This window comes from Pongo abelii, chromosome 6 (assembly GCF_028885655.2).
Source record: "Pongo abelii isolate AG06213 chromosome 6, NHGRI_mPonAbe1-v2.0_pri, whole genome shotgun sequence".
NCBI classification, from domain to species: domain Eukaryota; kingdom Metazoa; phylum Chordata; class Mammalia; order Primates; family Hominidae; genus Pongo; species Pongo abelii.
The window spans coordinates 136,524,144-136,545,596 of record NC_071991.2 but is presented as its reverse complement, the minus strand read 5'-3'; the positions used below and the strand labels follow the sequence as shown (position 1 = coordinate 136,545,596).

Genomic DNA, 21,453 nt, shown 5'->3' with positions numbered 1-21,453 from the left:
TAAATTAAAGATGTAGGTCATCATATCTACATTAGAATGAAAGTGACCTTTCTAAAAACATAACACCAATGTTAGAAACCATGTAAGAAATATTTCACGTGAAACATATCCTTTATGTTCAAATTTTCTTTTCTATTTAAAATATATATTAGGGTTTTGTCTTTTCTAATTTACTAATCTTTGTCTTTTAACTGGAGAACTTAATCCTTTAAAATATAATGTAATTACAGAAAATGTGTGCTTAAAAAGAAAAACAGGCTATTAGAAGATAATATCAGAAGTGACTGGGCACAGTGGCTCATGCCTGTAATTCCAGAGCTTTGGGTGCCCAAGATGGAAGCATTAGTTGAGGCCAGAAGTTTGAGACCAGCCTGGGCAACATAGCAAGACCCCATCTCTACAGAAAATTTTAAAATTAGCCAGGCATGGTGGCACATGTCTGTAGTTCCAACTACTTGGGAGGCTGAGGCAAAAGGATCACTTGACCCCAGGAGTTTGAGGCTGCAATGAGCTATGATTGTGCTACTGCACAGCCTTGGTGACACAGTGAGACACTGTATCTAAATAAATAAGTAGATAAATTTTTTAAAAAGAGAATAGCAGAAAATATAATCTTGAGCTAGGAAATGGTTTCTTTTTTTCTTTTTGAGATGGAGTCTCGCTCTTGGTGCCCAGGCTGGAATGTAGTGGCACAATCTCAGCTCACTGCAACCTCTGCCTCCCAGGTTCAAGCAATTCTCCTGCCTCAGCCTCCCGAGTAGCTGGGATTACAGGCATGTGCCACCATGAGCAGCTAATTTTGTATTTTTAGTAGAGATGGGGTTTCATCATGTTGGTCAGGCTGGTCTCGAACTCCTGACCTCAGGTGATCCACCCACCTTGGCCTCCCAAAGTTCTGGGATTACAGGCGTGAGCCACTGTGCCTAGCCGGAAATGGTTTTTTATTTTATTTTTTTAAACCAGCATCTTACATTCAATGTTTCTATTTTTTCATCATCTGCTTGCCATCCCTTCTGCCATACCCTTTATGAGAACTCCCAGTCTGAGCTGTTCCTCACTCACTCCTGATCTCCCTGCAACCTAGCTTCAAGCTCCAATAATAACGATATCCGAATCAGATAAGGCAATGTAGGAATCCCTAATTAAAATGGCCTTTTCTCAGTCTTCATTTCTACTGACCTTTTGTATCTCCTCCTTCTTTAAATGTGATTCTCCTTAATTTGTCAGTTATACTTTTAATTTCTCATTCAACAAATAAGCAGTTGGCATCAACTTTGTGCAAGCATTGTGTCCAGTCCTGGGACACAAATGTCAAAAGACACAGTCTCAACCATCAATGAGCTTGTTTAGATTGAAGATAATTAGGCAACTGACAAATAATAAGCAGAATGGAGACATTTTGTGTGCGTATATTGCAGGACATTTTAGTGGTTAAGTCTGTGTTGGAGTCAGATAGACAAAAGTTTGAGATCTGAATTTGCCACTTGTCATGTTAGTTGTGTAAGCCTGAACAAGTTACTCAAAGTAGTTTAAGAATTAAGCCAATCATTACAAATTATTTCCTGTTTACTTTAGAAAAGCAGGATGCTATTGGTGTTTGTGAGAGATTAAATAATGTAATACAGACCCCATTATACAAGTTAGAAGAATGCCTGAATTTAAATAGTTTATTAAAATTATAATAATTAAACATAAACTCTATCTTATTGCTACCAAAAAAAGGTTCTTCTGGTACATTTGACATAGCCTTCTATTGCTGGAGTACATTATAAAATCAATATATAAACTACATTGACACAATTTCAAAGGAAAAAGCTTGCCTTTTGAGGTTAGAAGTACACTCTGATGTCCTAACTTGGATAATTCTAGGTGTATATTATAGATAGGATATTGAGTAACCATACTAGACTATGGAAAAGACATATACAAACAAAATGTAAACATTTAATAAATTGGACCATACACCAAAATTGGTAAATTTCCCCAAGACTGACTCTAGGTAGAAAGGCAAGAATGTATTTCATTTATTTGTTCTTACTAATGGGTGAAAACTCTAAAGATACCAAATTGCTAATTCAGTCTCTTACTAAACTGCTGATGCTGGAAACAAGCCAATTAGGCAGACTTGGGGGACTCTTTAGTTGAAATGACTATTATCCCAAGAATGTATTTTATTTAAGTATATACTATGTGCTCAAGTGTATACTAAGCAGTTCAATTTGGAGGGCAAGGGTAGGATTTTTAAAGTTTGACATATGCAGAAATTTTACATGTAAATTTTGGTGGCTTCTGACATCAACTAAAGTAATAATCATGTTGAATGATCTATTTATATCCATACATTTGTATATAGATATAGTGTAGAACATATTCTCTATTCTATATCTATGTATGTATATCTATATATTATATATGTTATATATGTGTATATGTTAAAATTATGTTATTAAAATGTTAGTAAAGTTATATGTTATTTAAAACAAGTTAAATGAAACAAAAGGAGGTAATAATCTATGGTCTCCTGTGTTTTCTCGGTTTCCTATAAAACGAGAACTACAACAGCCTCTAACCACAGGCTTGTCAGGGAAATTAAATAATGGATTTAAAGTATTCTGCATGGTGCCTACAAGTTAGCCCATTTCTAAGTATTTATAAAATGTCCACCATTTTTGCCTCTTGGGCTAACCTTTGTTGACGTGTACCAAGCAGAGAAAGAAGCAAGTCATTCCAGGAGTGAGAATGTTGCACACAAAGCTATGGTGGTAAGAGAGTATGGCATGTGGAACAAATTCAGTGGTTGGACTGAAGATAACAAGACTGACTAAAGGCAGGAACACTATTTAAAGGTCCAAAATAAGAGGTGAGAAACTCCTGAATTAGAATAGTAGCCAAGGAGAAGAAGGGATAGATAAAAGAGATACCTAGGATGTATAGCTGATAGGAACTAAGGGATGATTACATGGAGATGAAGAAGAGAGCCAACAGATATGCCAGGTTTCTTTTTTTTTTTTTTTTTTTTTAGATGGAGTCTCACTCTGTCGCCCAGGCTGGAGTGCAGTGGCATCATCTCGGCTCACTGCAAGCTCCGCCTCCCGAGTTCACACCATTCTCTTGCCTCAGCCTCCCGAGTAGCTGGGACTACAGGCGCCTGCCACCATGCCTGGCTAATTTTTTGTGTTTTTAGTAGAGACGGAGTTTCACCATGTTAGCCAGGATGGTCTCGATCTCCTGACCTTGTGATCCGCCTGCCTCAGCCTCCCAAAGTGCTGGGATTACAGGCGTGAGCCACCGTGCCCAGCGCAGATATGCCAGGTTTCTAATGTGGTTTACTGGATGTATGTTGGTGACATTCAATCACAGAACCACACATATTTTAGAGGGAGAAGTTGAAGCATTTGTTTTTTGGTTTTTGGGTTTTTTTGAGACAGAGTCTCGCTCTGTCGCCTAGGCTGGAGTGCAGTGGCTCAATCTCGGCTCACTGAAACCTCCGCCTGCCCCCCAACCCCCCAGTAGCTGGGATTACAGGCATGCGCCACAACACCCAGCTAATTTTTTGTATTTTTAGTAGAGATGGGGCCATGTTGGCTAAGCTGGTCTCAAACTCCTGGCCTCAAGTGATCTGCCCGCCGCGGCCTCCCAAAGTGCTGAGCCACAGTGCCCGGCCAGAAGCATTTGGTTTTAAACATAAGCATTTGGTTTTAAATGTAGGGCATCTCAGTAAAATCATCTACAATTTAATGGACATAACACAGAGAATTCAGAAGTCAACATTCTTTTTAGAATACCTGATAAACATATAATTAGGTTCTTATAGAATCACACTGGCAATGACAAAGGGATATTAATCAAGAGTTACAGATAACAGAGTTTCATGAATAACTTGCAAAGTATAAAGTAATTCAAATTGGAATGAAGTACATTAAAAACACACTTCCATCAATACCTCAGCTGCTCTGCCATTGTAAAGGCGAAAATGATTACAGGCTTTAAGATTGAGTGCGATGGTACTATCAGGAATTTGCTGAAGGTAAACAGCCAAAACTTCTTGAGACACATCATAGTAATCCAACTTGTAGTAGCAGAGGGCCACATAAACATTGAGGGCAAGGTATTCCCTATTAGATGAAAGAATTAGAGTTAACCATTTAAGTCTACTTCATGGAAATGTCAAATTACAAAGCTCAAATGGACAAGGCAAAGAGGACAGTTCATGAACCTGCCTTGTGAAGAAAGCGGGCAAGATATGATCAGTATAATTTTTTTTTTTTTTTTGCATTGCAATATTTGGGTGTTTTGATATAAGTAGAGTGAAAGATGACAACTAGAGAAGGGAAAGTTCATGCTGTTCATACTGAAAAACTAATATATGCAATAATTGAACATAAACACAAGCACACTCCACACAGAAGACCAACAGACAAGACATGTAGGCTTGATGGCTGGAAATGGAAGCAGGTGGGAGACTAAGAAGGTAATGCAAAAGAGGATGGAAGGAAGGGGGATGAGATATTTTTAGGAAGGGAGAGAGAGGCCAAGTGTTTAGTGATAAAGCTGGAATGTAAATTCTTAAGAATGGTTTGTATCTAATTTTGTCAGCAAGTTACCTACGATGTAACTATAATACTAAGTTTGATACATCTAGACCATACATTTCAACCGGGGCAATATCAATATCACCCCGAAAGGGGAAAAATTGGTTCTTAATGGGAGAATGAAAAAAATCACACTCATTTTATATGTAAAGCACAGTTACATATATAGTACATAAATGGATATATATTAATATACATCTATCAGTATATTAAAATTTCATGGGAGGGCAATTGGGGAAATAAGTCTTTTAGAAGGGTGACAATGCAAAAAAAGGTAGAGAAAGCCTGATTTAGACAATATCTAATTCTTAATCTCACCAAATTATCACCTAAATAGATTTGAACACATAGTGGTACTAGATCCAGAGGACGCTAGATTCTCAAACTAGGTACAGAAGAAACTAACAAAATGAAAGAATATGTAGAGTAGGCATAAAAGGACACAGACCTGTTATCTAGCAGTATTCGCTTATATATATCTATAGCTTCTTGGTAGTGAGATCGCATATAGTGGATTGAGGCCAAACTGAGTTGATCTTCTGTGACATCCTGAAGATTTTGATGAAAGCTCATCAATTTTTTCTCATCATTAAACTAAAATTGTGAGAGTGGAAAAGACATGTAAAGATTCATATTAGTGTTGTTAGAGAAAACAATATCTATGTGATAGAGATTTTAATCTTCCTTCTTTAGCCATTGTGTCTCTCTCTTCTTCCTATTTTCCTTAGGTTCTTTGTCTTCTACTTCATTTCCCCTGCAAAGAAAGAATGGAAATAGCCTCTGGAGGCATAGCTTGACAACGACAATGGAAAGCCCTTAGGTTACAGTTAATATTATTTGACCCCTCCCCTTATCTTTTCGTTTTCTTTATATTTTCTCCCTTTCCTTTTTTTTCTGTCTATTCTCTTTACTATTACCTGGTAACATTTTTAATTTTTAATCTGTTCTTTCTTTTTTTTTTTTTTTTTTTTGAAACGGAGTCTTGCCCTTTCCCCCAGGCTGGAGTGCAATGGCACGATCTCGGCTCACTGCAACCTCTGCCTCCCAGGTTCAAGCAATTCTCCAGCCTCAGCCTCCCAAGTTCCTGGGATTACAGGCACGTGCCACCACGCCCAGCTAATTTTTTGTATCTTTAGTAGAGATGGGGTTTCACCATGTTGGCCAGACTTCCTGACCTTGTGATCTGCCCACCTCAGCCTCCCAAAGTGCTGGGATTACAGGCGTGAACCACTGTGCCCAGCCAATGTGTTCTTTCATATCTCGTTCTTCTTGGTAGACAATAGGGAATCAAAATGTATTTCTCATCATGTAACCTAGTGTATTTAATTTTTAATTTCCTCCTCTACATTTTTCATCCTTTTTTCAGTTACTATACATTGTTGTTGTTTGAGATTGTCAGAATTCTATTCCAACCTTGTAATGCTTATTTTGTTAGACGGCTGCCGCAAATATTAGTTGTCTTTTGCTTATATATGGGGCAGAACAGATATATTTTTGACAGTGACCCTTAATATGTAGATTGCTCACTCCTGCCTGTTACAGAGAATGACTTATTAGCTTAAAAATTTTGTAAAGAATTGTCTTCTGTAGACTATCTAGTTACATGGAAAAATGTTCATGATACACTTTTAAGTGAAAAGCCTGGTTATAAAACAGAATATATACTATGACCCAAATTTGGCAATATAAATATACATATATATACACACATAAAAATACAAATTTTTTAAAGACTGGAAGAAAAGAGAGTAAAATATTACAGTGTTAGCTCTAAGTGGCAGTCTTACAGGAAATCTTGATTTTTGTGTGTATGTAATTTGCTATTTCCTAAAAGTACTATGATGAACATGTATTATTTTTGTAATCAGAAGAAAAACACAATAAAATATATTTCTTTAAATTCAATCAAAGACTTTCACTACTAATAATATTAGGGTAGCTTGTAGTATGCAGTGCTCCCACCAAGAACATCTAGAAAATCTTAAAAACTACTGAAAAATCTGTGTAAAAGGGGCCAGGGCAGTGGCTCATGCCTGTAATCCCAGCACTTTGAGAGGCTGAGGTGAGCAGATCACTTGAACTCAGGAGTTTGAGATCAGCCTGGGCAACATGGTAAAACCCTGTCTCTACAAAAATTAGCCGGGCATGGCGGCGCACACTTATAATCTCAGCTACTTGGGAGGCTGAGGCACAAGGATTGCTCAAGCCTGGGAGGCAGAGGTTACAGTGAGCTGAGATGGCGCCATTGCACTCCGGCCTGGGTGACAGGGAGTGAAATCCTCACTCAAAAAAACAAACAAAAAAAATCTATGTGAAGGGTTCAGAGAGCTACCAAGTGAGTGAAGACTTGAGATACCAAGATCCCAAGCAGAACAAAAGTGCAATGAAGTGATTCTGATATTTAGTATAATTTTTTCTCTAATGGTACCTATCAATTCTCAATTGGTGGCTGAGTTGCTGAAAACTAAGCAGAGCTTCAAGAAGTCTTATGGGATTAATGGACAAAAAAATAGAGATCGGGGCCCACCAAGCTATCATTTGGGACCCCTGGAAAGCTACTCTAGAAACAGAGGTAAAATGGAAATAGACCAGCTTTAAATTGTTGCAATCTCTGACAGGTATCAGTTGATTTGCCCCTTTTCTATGTGCCTGCCAGAAGTAAAAGTAAATTCTAAATCCTCTCTGGAAGAAGACAAAAGCATCCAGAGACTCAAATTATCTCTATATATTTTAATATACAATAGCCAGCATTAAACACAATATTGCCAAGCAAACCAGGAGATAAGAACATTTGACTGAAAACCAGGAAACAGCTGTCCAGAGATATACTATTGGAATTACTAGACATGGACTTTAAAAATAACTGTTATCAATATATTTAAGAAATTAAATTAAAAATTAGGAAATTTTAACTGGAAATTAGAAATTTAAAAAGTAATAAAACGTAAATTCTAAAAATAAATACAATAACTGAAATTAAGAACGAAATAGATAAATGGAATAGCTGGTTAGACACAGCTGAAGAACGATGATTAGTAAAATAAATTTCTGCAAGAAATATACAGAAAATGTGACAAAGTGTTTACATGTGATACAAATAAAAGGTCTACATACGTACATATTACTGGGAGCCTAGAAGGAAAGAAGAGAGTATAGAGCAGAGGCAAAATTTGAAGTAACAATGACCAAGGATTTTTTTAATTAAAAAAAGAAAAGACCTCGAACAAGCACTACGAACCTGATGTAGTGTAATACAAAGAAAACCGTATCTGGGAATATTATGGGAAAAGTGCTAATAACAAAAACCAATGTATAAATCTTAAACATGATCAGAAAAAAACATCTTCATAGGAGCAACAATAAGACTGATGGCTAACATCTCAGTAGAGACAAGGACCTAGGAAGCAATAAAGCAACATCTTCAAAATGAGAAGCAAAAATAATTACCTACCTAGAACTCTACACTGAGAAAAAAATCCTTTAAAAAAGATAGTCAAATAAAAATATGTTTAGACAAAAACTGAGAGAATTCATCACCACTAAAGGAAATATTAAAGGAAATTCCTCAAATGGAAAATGATTTTAGATAGGAGCACAAACATGCAAGAAGAAATGAAGAGCAATGGAAAGGATAAATATGGCTAATTATAAATGAATATTAACTGCATAAAACAGTAATAAAACAGTCTTATGGGATTAGAAACATAGACACTTAAAATATATTTCAAATTTGCACATAAGATGGAGAGTAAATGAGTTTAAATGATCTAAGTTCCTTTAATTTTTCTAGAAATTGGTAAAAGTACTAATCAATATCAAACTTTTTAATATACAAAATACACATGATATGGTAACTGCTGAAATAATATTCAGAATGTACATAACTAGCAAGCAAATTGAGGATAAATATATAGTTTTAAAAATCAATCCAAAAAAAGACAAGAAAGGAGAGAAAAAGGAACATAGACCACATGGACCAGCAGGGCAAATAGAGAACTAATAACAGGATGGCAGTTGTGAAGCTAACCGTATTTGTAAAGACATTAAGTAAATGGATTATATACTAGGGTTTTTTTTTTAATAAAGATTTTAACTGGATTTTAAAACCCACAAAACTCATTTATATGCTGTTTATAAGAGTCACCTTAAATTTAAGGACATAGAAAGGTAGAAAGTAAAAGGATAGATGAGAGATATAATAGGCAAATGCTACCCAGAAGAGCTAGTATAGCTTACAAATATGACAAAGAGAAATTTTTTAGAGATGAGAGATATTTCATGACAATATATGTTTCAGTCTACTAGGAAGACATTATTGCTGGACAGTCTACTAGCAATTCTAAGTTTACATGCACTTAATGACAGAGTCTGAAAAACATGTAAAGCAGAACTAAAAAGAGAAAGAGACAAAGTGACAACTACGATGTGGAATTTCTAAATGTACCAAAAATAATTATTTTCATATAATGCCTGTGGATGATTAAACTTTCTGTAAAACAACTTAGCAATATCAATTAAAAGCTTTAAAGTTGCTCATACCCAATAGGTATGTCCATTTCTAGGATGTTCAGAATGACATTTTTATAAATTTTTAAAATTATAAATAATCTAAAAGTCAAATAACTAGGAAACGTTGAATAAATAATGGCACATATGATGCATTTGGTGGAATGCTATAAAACAATTTTTTTAAATAAATTAAACAATTATTTAAAATTTTAAATTTGAAAAATTATTTAAAAAATAATTTTATCATTATCAAAATTATTACCATACAGCCATTCTGAAAAGTGTATATTTATTTCTAGGAGTCAGGACAAGGTGACTCTGAGTCTGTTTCCTAAGAGATAATAGGATAGCTGACACAAACTAAACTTTTTTTTTTTTTTTTTGAGACAGAGTCTCACTCTGTCGCCCAGGCTGAAGTGCAGTGGCACGATCTCGGCTCACTGCAACCCCCGCCTCCTGTGTTCAAGTGATTCTCCTCCCTCAGCCTCCCCAGTAGCTGGGATTAAAGGCATGCGCCACCAAGCCCAGCTAATTTTTTTTGTATTTTTAGTAGACACACGGTTTCACCATGTTGGCCAAGCTGGTCTCGAACTCCTGACTTCAGATGATCTGCCGGCTTCAGCCTCCCAAAGTGCTGGGATTACAGGCGTGAGCCACCATGCCCAGTCTAAACTTCTTATATGACTGTTGCTTAAGGAGAAATAAAACCTAACATCTCTGAATAAATTCAGCGGGTAAAGAACATTGATAGAGGAGAAAATATCAATTTCTCCTCTATACAATTAACAATTATATTCCACTTGTTCTAGAAAACCATTAACAAGAATTTCTAATTAAGTATCTCTCACTAGTGTTAGTAACAAGAAGGAAGAAAAATAAAAATATTTTTAAAACAAAAAAATGTGAAATGAGAACATAAATACCTTGTGAGCCAAGTGGAAGAGGAGGCGGTTTTGGAGTCGGCTTTTTGAAGCTGAAAAAAGATCCAAGCTGCTTATTAAAGAACTCAACAGTCTAGCAGTCCCTTGTAGGAATGAAATGAGACTCGCATGAATCTTCCCAAACCTTACTTATCTGATCCTAATATGTCTCTGCTAGAATACATACTGTTTGAGTCTGGTCTCCACCTGCAGTAGCAAAAACAGCATCAAGAACTAGAGGAGAAATGTGCTAAGATTCTGCTCTTCTCCACTGCTTGTTCTACCTGATCCTATTACGGTGATCCACAACGCAACACTCCACACACATGGTTACAGTAGCAGCCCACCTCTGTGTTGTTCATATACCAAACCAAACAGTGGTAAGAGACACCCATGGTCATCTCAATGTGTGTATGAATCCACTCTCATTCACCTCTTAGTCCCAGTATTCTTTGTTAATTCCTTCTGATATCTCCTTTTCCACAATTATACTGTCATATTTTCCTAAATACTAGCCCAGTCTCTATTCCAGAGATTTTCTAGCATAATTATGTGCCATACTGAAACAGGCAGTCAAGCAAAAATGTTAACAGCTTTTAAGTTCCAAATCTCCTTTGCACTCTTGGAAAACTTTCTGATTCTGGAGACCCGATTCTATCTCTTTTACAGAAAAAGTCATACTTCAATGTATAAGAAAGAAAAAAAATATGGAAATAAAGATAGCTACCACGATCACCTTATATGTGTCTAACACTGTTCTTAGAACAGATAAAGCCTACAAATATAAGATAAAGTAAGTAATATAAAGGACCTTATAACTAAATTAGGAAAAACTACAGGAGTGCATATGAAATAATTTGGGTACAAATCAAGAAAGGCTTTGCTGGGCGTGGTGGCGGGTGTGTCTGTAGTCTCAGCTACTCAGGAGGCTGGGGCTGGAGGATGGCTTGAACCCAGGAGTTTGAAGCTATAGCATGCTATGCTCACACCTATGAATAGCCACTGTACTCCAGCTTGGGCAACATAGTGAGACCCTGTCTTTTTTTTTCGGAGTCTTGTTCTGTCGCCCAGGTTGGAGTGCAGTGGCGCAATCTCGGCTCACTGCAAGCTCCGCCTCCCGGGTTCACGCCATTCTCCTGCCTCAGCCTCCTGAGTAGCTGGGACTACAGGCGCCCACCACCACGCCCAGCTAATTTTTTTGTATTTTTAGTAGAGACGGGGTTTCACCGTGTTAGCCAGGATGGTCTCGATCTCCTGACCTCGTGATCTGCCTGCCTTGGCCTCTCAAGGTGCTGGGATTACAGGTGTGAACCACTGCGCCCGGCTGACTCTGTCTTTTTAAAAAAATTAAAAAGTCTTCAAGTTCCATGTTTGCCATGAATTTGGGCTGAAATTCTTCATATGTATAAATTAATTCTACCTCGAATACATTCTTCCCTATCAAACATTACAGTGCCCACTTTCTCTGCATTTCCTTGAACTTAATTTGGTTCATACTTTAACTAACTTTTTTTTTTTTTTTTGAGGTGGAGTTTCACTCTTGTTGCCCAGGCTAGAGTGCAATGGCACGATCTGGGCTCACTGCAACCTCTGCCTCCCAGGTTCAAGTGATTCTCCTGCCTCAGCCTCCCGAGTAGCTGGGATTACAGGCATGCACCACCTTTCATATTTTTGTATTTTTGTATTTTTAGTAGAGATGGGGTTTCTCCATGTTGGTCAGGCTGGTCTCGAACTCCTGACCTCAGGTGATCTGCCCACCTTGGCCTCCCAAAGTGCTGGGATTACAGGTGTGAGCCACCGCGCCCAGCCATCTTTAACTTTTTCTACCATGTTTCCCTTTTATTCTTATTTTTAAATTTGAGTACAATTGCCCTGAGATGAATATCATACGTAAGAAAGCAGAAGGGATGATTTCTGGATTCTTCAAACTGAAATTGCTGGGTTTCTCACTTAGAAACAGGAAAAGCAGCCATAAAGTCCACAGCCATAAAAGCTTGAACAAAACTTACCTAACTACCACCAACAGCATACCAATCCTCCTGCGATGGGGCCTAAGAAAGACACCTGGCCCTTTTTCTTCTTTTGTCCTTCTGTTTTTTGGCTGTAGCCTGGTGGGGTGTAGCACTAACTCTCTCTTTAAACATAGTTACTCAAATCCAATATTCTTTGAGGACTAAAGCTATTTTTTTAGCTTTCTAATATCAATTTTTTTTCTCAAGAGAAAAAGGAATACATTAAGTTTTAAAATCTTCAAAACAACTCTTAACTATGAATGAAGAATATCAGATATAAGAGCCCCGTTACCTTTAAATCCAGCTGCTTCAGCTTGTTTATACATCCCAAGAAAGAAGTAGGTGCAAGCTAGGTTCACCCAGACTTCAGAATTACAATTTTCCTCTTTTGTAGCATTTTCGTATTCCTGAAATATATAGTAAGCAGTGATCTCGTTTTGGCAGCAAAGCAATTGATGGGCCATTCTTCCATAATGGAAGGATTTCATACTGAGATTAAGCAACTTCACATTTAGGGAATCCTACATGCTCTGCAATTAGTCTATCCTGAAAAGGTTAAATACTGAAGCTAAAGCTCAGTCCTACATCTGCAAGGCTATTATCCATATAATCTTATACTTGTGGTTTTTGTCCCCCAATTAATACTGATAGGGACTAACAAACAATAGAAACAAAAAGTAACTGAAATATTTTATTTCTGCTAACTTAAAAAGACATACAAGATACCCTTTAAGAAATTCACACGTTCAGTTAACTTAAAATCTGATGGCTTTAATACACTACAAGTTTAATTTCATTTTAATTGTTTTCTGGCCTTTTTGGCATTGAGGGGGCCTTCATATTTTTAAAATGTTTTGCTTTTCCTGCCAAGGACACTTTCTAAGACTCACTTTGTTAACGACATTTTCCATATACTCTCACTTTTTATCGGTCTTTCCCAGGTGCCTTTATTTCATTTTCTTACTACAAGTGGGTTGTTCTTTCTATCCTCCCATGCCTTTTACAATACTACCAGCCTCTATTCTGTCCTTTTCACATCTTCCCTTTTCCTTCACCAACTTTGTTCCTTTGTTCTTCATCTCGCCTCCTCATTACCTGTCCTTGAATATTTTCATTTTAGTTATGAAGGTTCTTCAAATTTGCTTAGATTACATCTTAGGAATGAGAATATGTAGGAAATGTGGCTGGGCGCAGTGGCTCACGCCTGTAATCCCAGCACTTTGGGAGGCCGAGGTGGGCAGATCACGGGGTCAGGAGATCGAGACCATCCTGGCCAACATGGTGAAACTCCATCTCTACTAAAACACACAAAAAAATTAGCCGGGCATGGTGGCGCATGCCTGTAGTCCCAGCTACTCGGGGGGCTGAGGCAGGGGAATTGCTTGAACCTGGGAGGCGGAGGTTGCAGTGAGCCAAGACCGTGCCACTGCATTCCAGCCTGGGCGACAGAGCAAGACTCCGTCTCAAAAAAAAAGAAAGTAAATCCATAATCCCATTGATTAATTATTGTAGATGGGTAGGGTTTACAGTGACCAAGAAGAACAATTTCCCCAAAACAATTCTACTTGTAAAAATGTAAATATAATCATTCCTATGTCTAAAAATAACCAAGCAAAGGAAAAGTGAAATTCTCTTGAGAGAAGACTCATGAAAGTTTTTATCAAAATGGCTTAATTTCCCTGTTCTGAAGATTGACTTAATAAATGCTAATACCAACATGTTGTTCAATCTCATTAGTATGCATGTAAAAGTAAAACGTACACAAGATACATGTACATATACAGTAGCCCTCCTTTACCCACAGGGGATATGTTTAAAGATCCCTAGTAGATGCCTGAAATCTTGGATAGTACTGAATCCTATATATATTGTTTTTTTCCTCTACATACACACCTATGATAAAGTTTAATTTATAAGTTAGGCACAATAAGAGATTAACACCAATAATGGATAATAGAACTATAACACTATATGGTAATAAAAGTTATGAGGATGTGGTCTCTTTTGCTCTCTCTCTCTGAAAATATCTTATTATACTGTACTCACCTATTTTTAGACTGAGATTGACCTTGGCTAACTCAGATTGACCTCGGGAAGCAAACCATAGACAAGGGGGAACTACTGTAATGGAACATATTAACATTAGACGATTACTGAAGCCATAAATTTTTAAAAAGTTAGTGGTTACCTTCATTAACAAGTATAATTGAGGAATGCAAATAGGTAACTTCTTTTTGTTTCCTTCTGCATTGTTTGAATTTTACCATGAACATGTATTATTATAATATAAAGTTTAATAACATTTTAAACACAGTTCTGTTAGGAAAAAAATTTTTTTACACTAACCTCCAGAGCTCTCTTGTAGTCACCCAGGTGAAAGGCACAATATCCAATCCACAAATTAGTATCCTCTTCTTCTTCCCCAACATGACGTTTGAACTTCAGGTTAAAAATGTATTTAAAAAACATGAAAATTTTGAATAGTAAACTCTCTGTTTAAAAAAAATTGCTATGTTGGGTTACTGACGAACAACAGGCAATCTAATTATTAGAAGCATGACAATATGAGGTTTAATTAAACCTGTACCCACAGGACAAGTATCTTCTAATTGTCACAGAAATTTATATTTTCAAGGATTTCATATTTGGCTTTCTGTATTTACTGACATTATACTCCAGAAAGCATTTGAGTTGCCTAACAATTCTGGGTGATATATAAGGAAGAGAATTATGTAAAATATTTAGAGCCAAATAACTGAAGGTTAGAGAGGCTGAACCATGAACTCAAGGCCACACGGCCAGTATGTGTGCTGGCAGGGACTTAAAGAAATGCCTGACTCCAAAGCCCGTGTTGTCACCCTCTGTGCTCTACTGCATTTAACCTCCCACTTGAGTCCTGTTGCATTAACACATGCATATATTTACTAATAGGTTGTAACCTTTCACTGAGGACAAGCCATTAAATCTTTCTACTACCCTTGAGCAGGCTAGCTTACCAGGCCTACAAGAGTTAAGGATGTTTAGAAGACTTGGCCTCACTTATGTCCAGTGTGAACAAATATTTATTAATTCCTCAGCCAACAAAAGAAAATCCTTATTTTGGAGGAAAAGACTGAGACCTTGACAGAGAATTCTGAATTTCCATGGTAAGATAAGATTTTTTTTTTCACTCTACAGGGTGATAAATCAAATAGTGAGCCAACACATATTTACGGAGCATCACTATAGAACTTCAGGTGCCTCAGTCATTACAAGATGAAGACATCTCTTTGATATTTTCTTGTCTGGGCTAAGAATTTACTCCTATAGCTAACTCTACAACATTAGAAATCCTCCTCATCCCAAATGCTATGAATTTGAGTATCGTGCCTTAATTCTAGAGAAATTCTCATGTGAGGTCTCCCTGAATTCCCTGGAGCTCCAGGAAAGCACATGAGACTTCCTTACCCCAAACCATAGCAGTTTCCATTCCCATGCAGCAGGGTACTCCAACTAACGACCTAAGAATGTGAGCAAAGAGCAGAGCCTCCCTGCCAATTTAAAGGCGGTCTGGCCCTGTAATCCCAGCATTTTGGGAGGCCAGAAGCAGGAGGATCCCTGGAGCCCAGGAGTTCAAGACCAGCCTGGGCAACATGGTGAGACCTCTGTCTACACACACACACACACACACACACACACACACACACACACACACACACACTCTCTCTCTCTCTCTCTCTCTCTCTCTCTCTCTCTCTCTCAAACAAAAATTAGCACGCACACACACACACACACACACACACACACACACACACTCTCTCTCTCTCTAACAAAAATTAGCGCGCGCACACACACACACACACACACACACACACACACACTCTCTCTCTCTCTCTCTCTCTCTCTCTCTCTCTCTCAAACAAAAATTAGCCAGGCATAGTGGCACGTGCCTGTAGTCTCAGCTACTTGGGAGGCTGAGGTGGGAAACTTGTGTGAGCCCTGGGAGGTTGAGGCTGCAGTGGGCCACCATCACGCCACTGCATTCCAGCCTGGGTGACAGAATGAGACCCTGTCTCAAAAATAAAATAAAATAAAGGCAACCTGGCGTTATGCAATAAGGAAAATGTGGTCATTGTCTTAGAGAAAAAAGAGGAAAACAGACTGACAAAAATAGATACATATATAGCACTCAGTCCACTGATTCACAGAACTAGAAGGTTCTTCCATGCCAACTCCCCCACTGTAAAGATGAGAAAGCTGATGCCCAAAAAGCTAAACAACACGCTCAATACCAGAGCACTTAGTAAGAAGGCAAACTAGGCCGGGCGCGGTGGCCCACGCCTGTAATCCCAGCACTTTGGGAGGCCAAGGCAGGTGGGTCACCTGAGGCCAGGAGTTTGAGACCAGCCTGGCCAACATGGTGAAACCCCATCTCTACTAAAAGTACAAATATTAGCCAGGTATGGTGGCAGGCGCTTCTAATCCCAGCTACTCAGGAGGCTGAGGCAGGAGAATTGCTTGAACCAGGGAGGTGCAGGTTGCAGTGAGCTGAGATTGCGCCATTGCACTCTAGCCTGGGTGACAAGAGTGAAACTCCATCTCAAAAAAAGAAAAAAGAAAAAAAAAAGAAAGTGAACTATTCGTGGAAGATGGAGAAATATATGTAAACCTAATTATAACAATTATTAATGGTAGATTCAGAGTAATATGGATGGAGTAGCATTTTAAGAGAAATGAGTGTGGCACAACACAACCAGACCATGCTGTCAGAACTCTTCATTCTTTGGTGCAACCCTTCACCCTCCTATAACACGTGTTTCCCACAAAGCAGTTTTTCAAAGCATAGTCTCCTGGGACCATTTCCATCAGAAGCACTTAGACTACTCACCTTAAAATGCAGATTCCTGAGCACCACTGCAGACCTAGAGCAGGAGCCCAGGAATCGATATCTTATTAAGTACCCTAGATAATTCCAATGTATATTAAAAGGTAAGAACTACTGCCATGGAGATTTGAAATATTTTCTGGGGCTATATTTTCAACCATAAGCATGTTAGAATTATTTAAATTTGATCAAAATTTTAGAACACATAATAGGAAAAAATCATACATTGGTCAAGGGTTGGGATAAGCAATGTGTGAAATGACATTGTATTAAATGTCCCTTCATATTTTTAGATTGTAATCACCACTGGTGAACTAGACATACTCAAAAGTGGCCCTCAAGATATAAGTTTTTTGTTTGTTTGTTTGTCTGTTTGTTTTGAGACGGAGTCTCGCCTTGTAGCCAGGCTGGAGTGCAGTGGCATGATCTTGGCTCACTGCAACCTCCGCCTCCTGGGTTCAAGCGATTCTCCAGCCTCAGCCTCCCGAGTAGCTGGGACTACAGGCACGTGCCACCACGCCCAGCTAATTTTTGTATTTTTAATAGAGACGGGGTTTCACCATGTTGGCCAGGATGGTCTCGATCTCTTGACCTTGTGATCTGCCCGCCTCCGCCTCCCAAAGTGCTGGGATTACAGGCGTGAGCCACCACGACCGGCCAAGTTTAGTTTTTTAGTTCATTTTTTATCAGGTTTATAGTTAACTTGGAATTTGGAATCTGTGCCTGACTAGGTCTACAGGGGATTTGTACAGGAAGCCCCAGAATGCACCCACCTATTTCAACAGCATAGCAACCAGCATTCACCCAAGCATTCATCTACAGTCTGGTATTCATACGCTAAGAAGCAATGTTCTTTGGGCATTACCTCCAACAGGGTAATAGCTCCAGTGAAATCTCTTTTTGAAAGTAGCTCCTCTAGTTTTGGAATCTTCCTACCTTTCTTCTTTCTTTTGTCAGTGTGCTGTACGCCTCTGCCTACAGCAGGTTTGGCCCTTGAAAGCATCTGTAAAAGAAACAAAGACAGCTGTATGGTCCAATTCTGATTATCAGATTTAAACTGAGAGTGACAGCTCTGTAGTTTATAAGTCAAGGCCGGGCACGGTGGCTCACGCCTGTAATCCCAGCACTTTGAGAGGCCAAGGCGGCGGATCACGAGGTCAGGAGTTCGAGACCAGCCTGGTCAATATGGTGACACCGCATCTCTACTAAAAATACAAAAATTAGCCGGGCGTGGTGGCACGTGCCTGTAGTCCCAGCTACTCGGGAGGCTGAGGCAGAAGAAACGCTTGAACCTGGAGGCAGAGGTTGCAGTGAGCCGAGATCGTGCCACTGCACTCCAACCTGGGCGACAAAGCGAGACTCCATCTCAAAAAAAAAAAAAAAAAAAAATTATAAGTCAAATCCTTAACAACGAACCCCAGGGAAGCCTATTCAAACTCGTTTTGTAACAGGTATTCTAGTAGAAGAGCCATCACCCAATACTTAGGAAGGACCAAACAGCTACTCCCAACTTTATCTTCTCTGGCTAGTGATGCTTTCGCACAGCTTCTGTCATCTCAGCTTTCCCTTCCTCTGCTTCCCATCCCACGAGTGGTTTAGACGTGGGTAAACGGAGAAGCAGGAGGGAAGAAAGCATCGAGGCATTTACAGTTGCATCCCCGTCCCCCGTGGGAACACAGGGAGAGCTGGGGATTACTCTCTGCGGACACACCTAGGCTTTACACAGAAGTGTGCTGGGAATCTCTAATCGCCAGCCTCAGGACCTACTCAAAGTACTCCCTCACTATTCAGAGCCACTAACCATCTTGACGTCGGTCTTGTGAGTCCCCTCCAGACAGCAAAGGCCGTGCCTCAGCGTTTCGCCGCATCCACACAGCACGCTCTGTCTCCACGGCAACCCCGCCGGGAGGCTGGTACGTACGGGAGAAAAGCTCGTTGGAGAACCAGCACCCGCGGCTTCTTGGTTCCGTGCAGCTTCTGCCGCGGAAGAGCAGAGGTTCCTCTTGGGAGGAGAGCGTCGTTCTCTGTGCTGAGAGCGAAAGTTTGGTTGTCTCTATTTATGAGTTTACTTTAGGAAAAGGCGAACTGGAATGGCATTGTTTTTCAAATGCAAGTTTTCTGGGAAAGAAATTTTCAGGGACCACTTCCGTTTTGGGCCGCGTTGGACCCCATAGCAACCCTTGACTATGTGCACCGCAGAATCTTGGTCTCTGGCTGGTGCGGGAAGCTTAGAAAATTTCTGCTGAAGGAGTTGTAGTTCTGTGATTTGGAGGCAGGAGTGCACCAAAATACAGTTTCCTATTTCCTCAGATACACCTCCACACAATAGAGAACTGTAATAAATATTTGTCGATTGGATGACTTAATTTATCTGTCTTACTCCTGAACCCAGTTAATACAGGGGCAACCATAGTCTTTAAATTCACGAAATCGTGGAATGTTAGTGTTGGAAGGGATCTTACAGGACCTCTGGTCAACCCCTCAGAATTAACAGACTGAAGAACTAACATCTTGTTAGTTAACTAATGTCAGCCTAAAATAACCAAAAAGCTCAGGGATCCAGTTGAAAGAGTTTATTCAAGTGCAAAGTGTGAGGGCGGCTATCCCGGGAACCACTGACAGCAAAGAATGGTGATCAGTGCTCCCTGATGTAGGGAAAGGTGAGGGTCGTTTATATTGCCAAAAACAGGGTTGCTGTACATAATTACAGCATTTTCTAGATGAGGCTAACGTACACAGAAGATTCAATTCACTACTATTGATTACACTGTAAGGGGGTTGTTTAATATTCCATTGTAAAGAGGTAACAATCACAAGGGTCTCTATCTCCAACGTCATTTAGTCTGAATAAAGAATAAAAAATCTGGTTAATATATAACATCAACACAAAGATCAGGAAGCAAAAGTCATGCACCAGAGAAGAAAAACAGCCATGTTCTGTGATTTAATTTACAGGGCTTAACTTTTCCCCTTGGCATAATACGTTTGGAAGGTGCTGAAATTTTCTTTCCACATTTTCCCCTTTTCTTCAAAAGCTTTCAGAGAAAGCATTATAGAAGAATTATATTCTCAGGTCGTGTATTTGATCAAACCTGATGTCACTAGGAAGGCCCCTTCCTGGCAGTCACATCCCAGGGAGGAGGGGAAATTGGAAAGGACAAAGTCCGAATTATAAAGCAATAAGAGAAAGTAGTTCTGGAACCTGATTCAGGCTACATGGCTGCCTCTTCAATCAAACAATTCTCTGAGTAGTCTTTGTTCTAATTTTCTCAGCTGTGTGTTGACCCAGTTGCAGATAAATACCATAACAGCTCTGCAGACAAAGGCAAGACAAAACACAAACTATGATAATTCCTAAAATACATGACAGCTTTTGCCACCAAGGTCCCCAAGATCCAAATCAACTACCTAACCAGTAGCTTAGAGAGGGTTTTGGATCCGAAAGGTTAATTATTACAGTTTTTCAAATCAGTCATTAATTTGGTGATGTTATTTGATTCATCTGGGATATAAACACAGCATTCAGTTTCTGTCATACCACAGGTTCCTCCTTGGGCTGCAGTGAGTATGTCTAAGACCATACAGTTTTGTAATACAGTTTTCTCATGAGAGTAGCTTCATTATTTAATAATGAGACATTCATATGGCTGTCATTTGGGGCCTTTTGTGTGTAATTGGTTAGGGCCTCTACATGGCAAATGACATCTTCAATACACAGTTGTGATACAAAGACAGAACTGAATCTAAGTGGCTTCTGGAAGGTAAGCACTTTCTATTTCTTCTGTTAAAGACACTATTGCGTAAACCTTTACAGTAAGTTCCAGATTCTTCCTTTAAATAACATCCGTCTGTAAACCAAACAACATCAGCTTAAGTAAGAAAAGTCTCTTGCAGATCAGTCCTAGGAGAAAACAAGTTTATCAGTTAGAGTTATGCAACTGTGTGGTGTTTCATCTGAAAGTGAAGGAAGAAGAGTTGCAATATTTAGCTTATTACATCTAGAGATGGTGACATGAGAAGCTAAAAGAAGTGAAACTTCCTATGAAGCTAGTCTACTCATTGAATGATGTTGAGTGTGGTGCAAGTTTAGCAATGCTTCCACAGAATGAGGGATGAAAACAGTAAGGGGAGTTTTAAGCAATTTCTTTTCTCCCAGAGTGTAAGGAGAAAAGGAAAGGCCCCTTTAAGTTCCATGGCGCACCCCCATTCTTTATTTTCTGACTCCACCTGTTGTTCTTTCCTTTTTAGTTTTTGGCAGTTTGTTTTAATGTGATCAGGCTTTTTGCATTAATTGAAAGTGTATGGTTAGGTCTATTTGGGGATTTATAAGGATATTTTGAAGGTCCAAATTGTGTGGACATTTGTTTCGACTGTAAATTCATAATTTTATTAGCCTTGCTCTTTTGTTTGGCCTCCTTCTCAGTTTCGTCTTCAGTTATGAGACAACTGGGCAGCAAGACTGACCAAATTATGAGTTTGAGAAGTGGCCCAGCGAGGGTTTTGTCTTTTCATTATTAGTGCTAATTCTTCATCTAACCCATTTATAAAATTGGAGT

General features: G+C 38.9%; 1 protein-coding gene across 5 annotated transcripts in view; it reads right to left on the bottom strand.

Annotated features, from left to right (window-relative positions):
* IFT56 (intraflagellar transport 56) overlaps positions 1–18,822 on the bottom strand; it is a 90,258-nt gene extending 71,436 nt beyond the window's left edge. For 4 of the 5 annotated variants that reach the window (XR_008527600.2, XM_063725797.1, XM_054560678.2 and 1 more), the window contains exons 1-7: positions 18,699–18,821; positions 17,763–17,900; positions 14,380–14,472; positions 12,326–12,440; positions 10,025–10,074; positions 5,041–5,186; positions 3,944–4,115 (exon numbers count right to left, since the gene is read on the bottom strand). Coding sequence is in view for 4 of the 5 variants with exons in the window: in XM_063725797.1 (XP_063581867.1) it covers positions 3,944–4,115; positions 5,041–5,186; positions 10,025–10,074; positions 12,326–12,440; positions 14,380–14,472; positions 17,763–17,900; positions 18,699–18,701 (717 nt within the window). In the remaining variant the exon portion in view is untranslated. Of the gene's footprint in view, positions 1–3,943; positions 4,116–5,040; positions 5,187–10,024; positions 10,075–12,325; positions 12,441–14,379; positions 14,473–17,762; positions 17,901–18,698 lie in introns of all 5 variants that reach the window. The other variant, XM_054560680.1, reaches the window with a different exon arrangement.
* Positions 18,823–21,453: the final 2,631 nt, after the last annotated feature.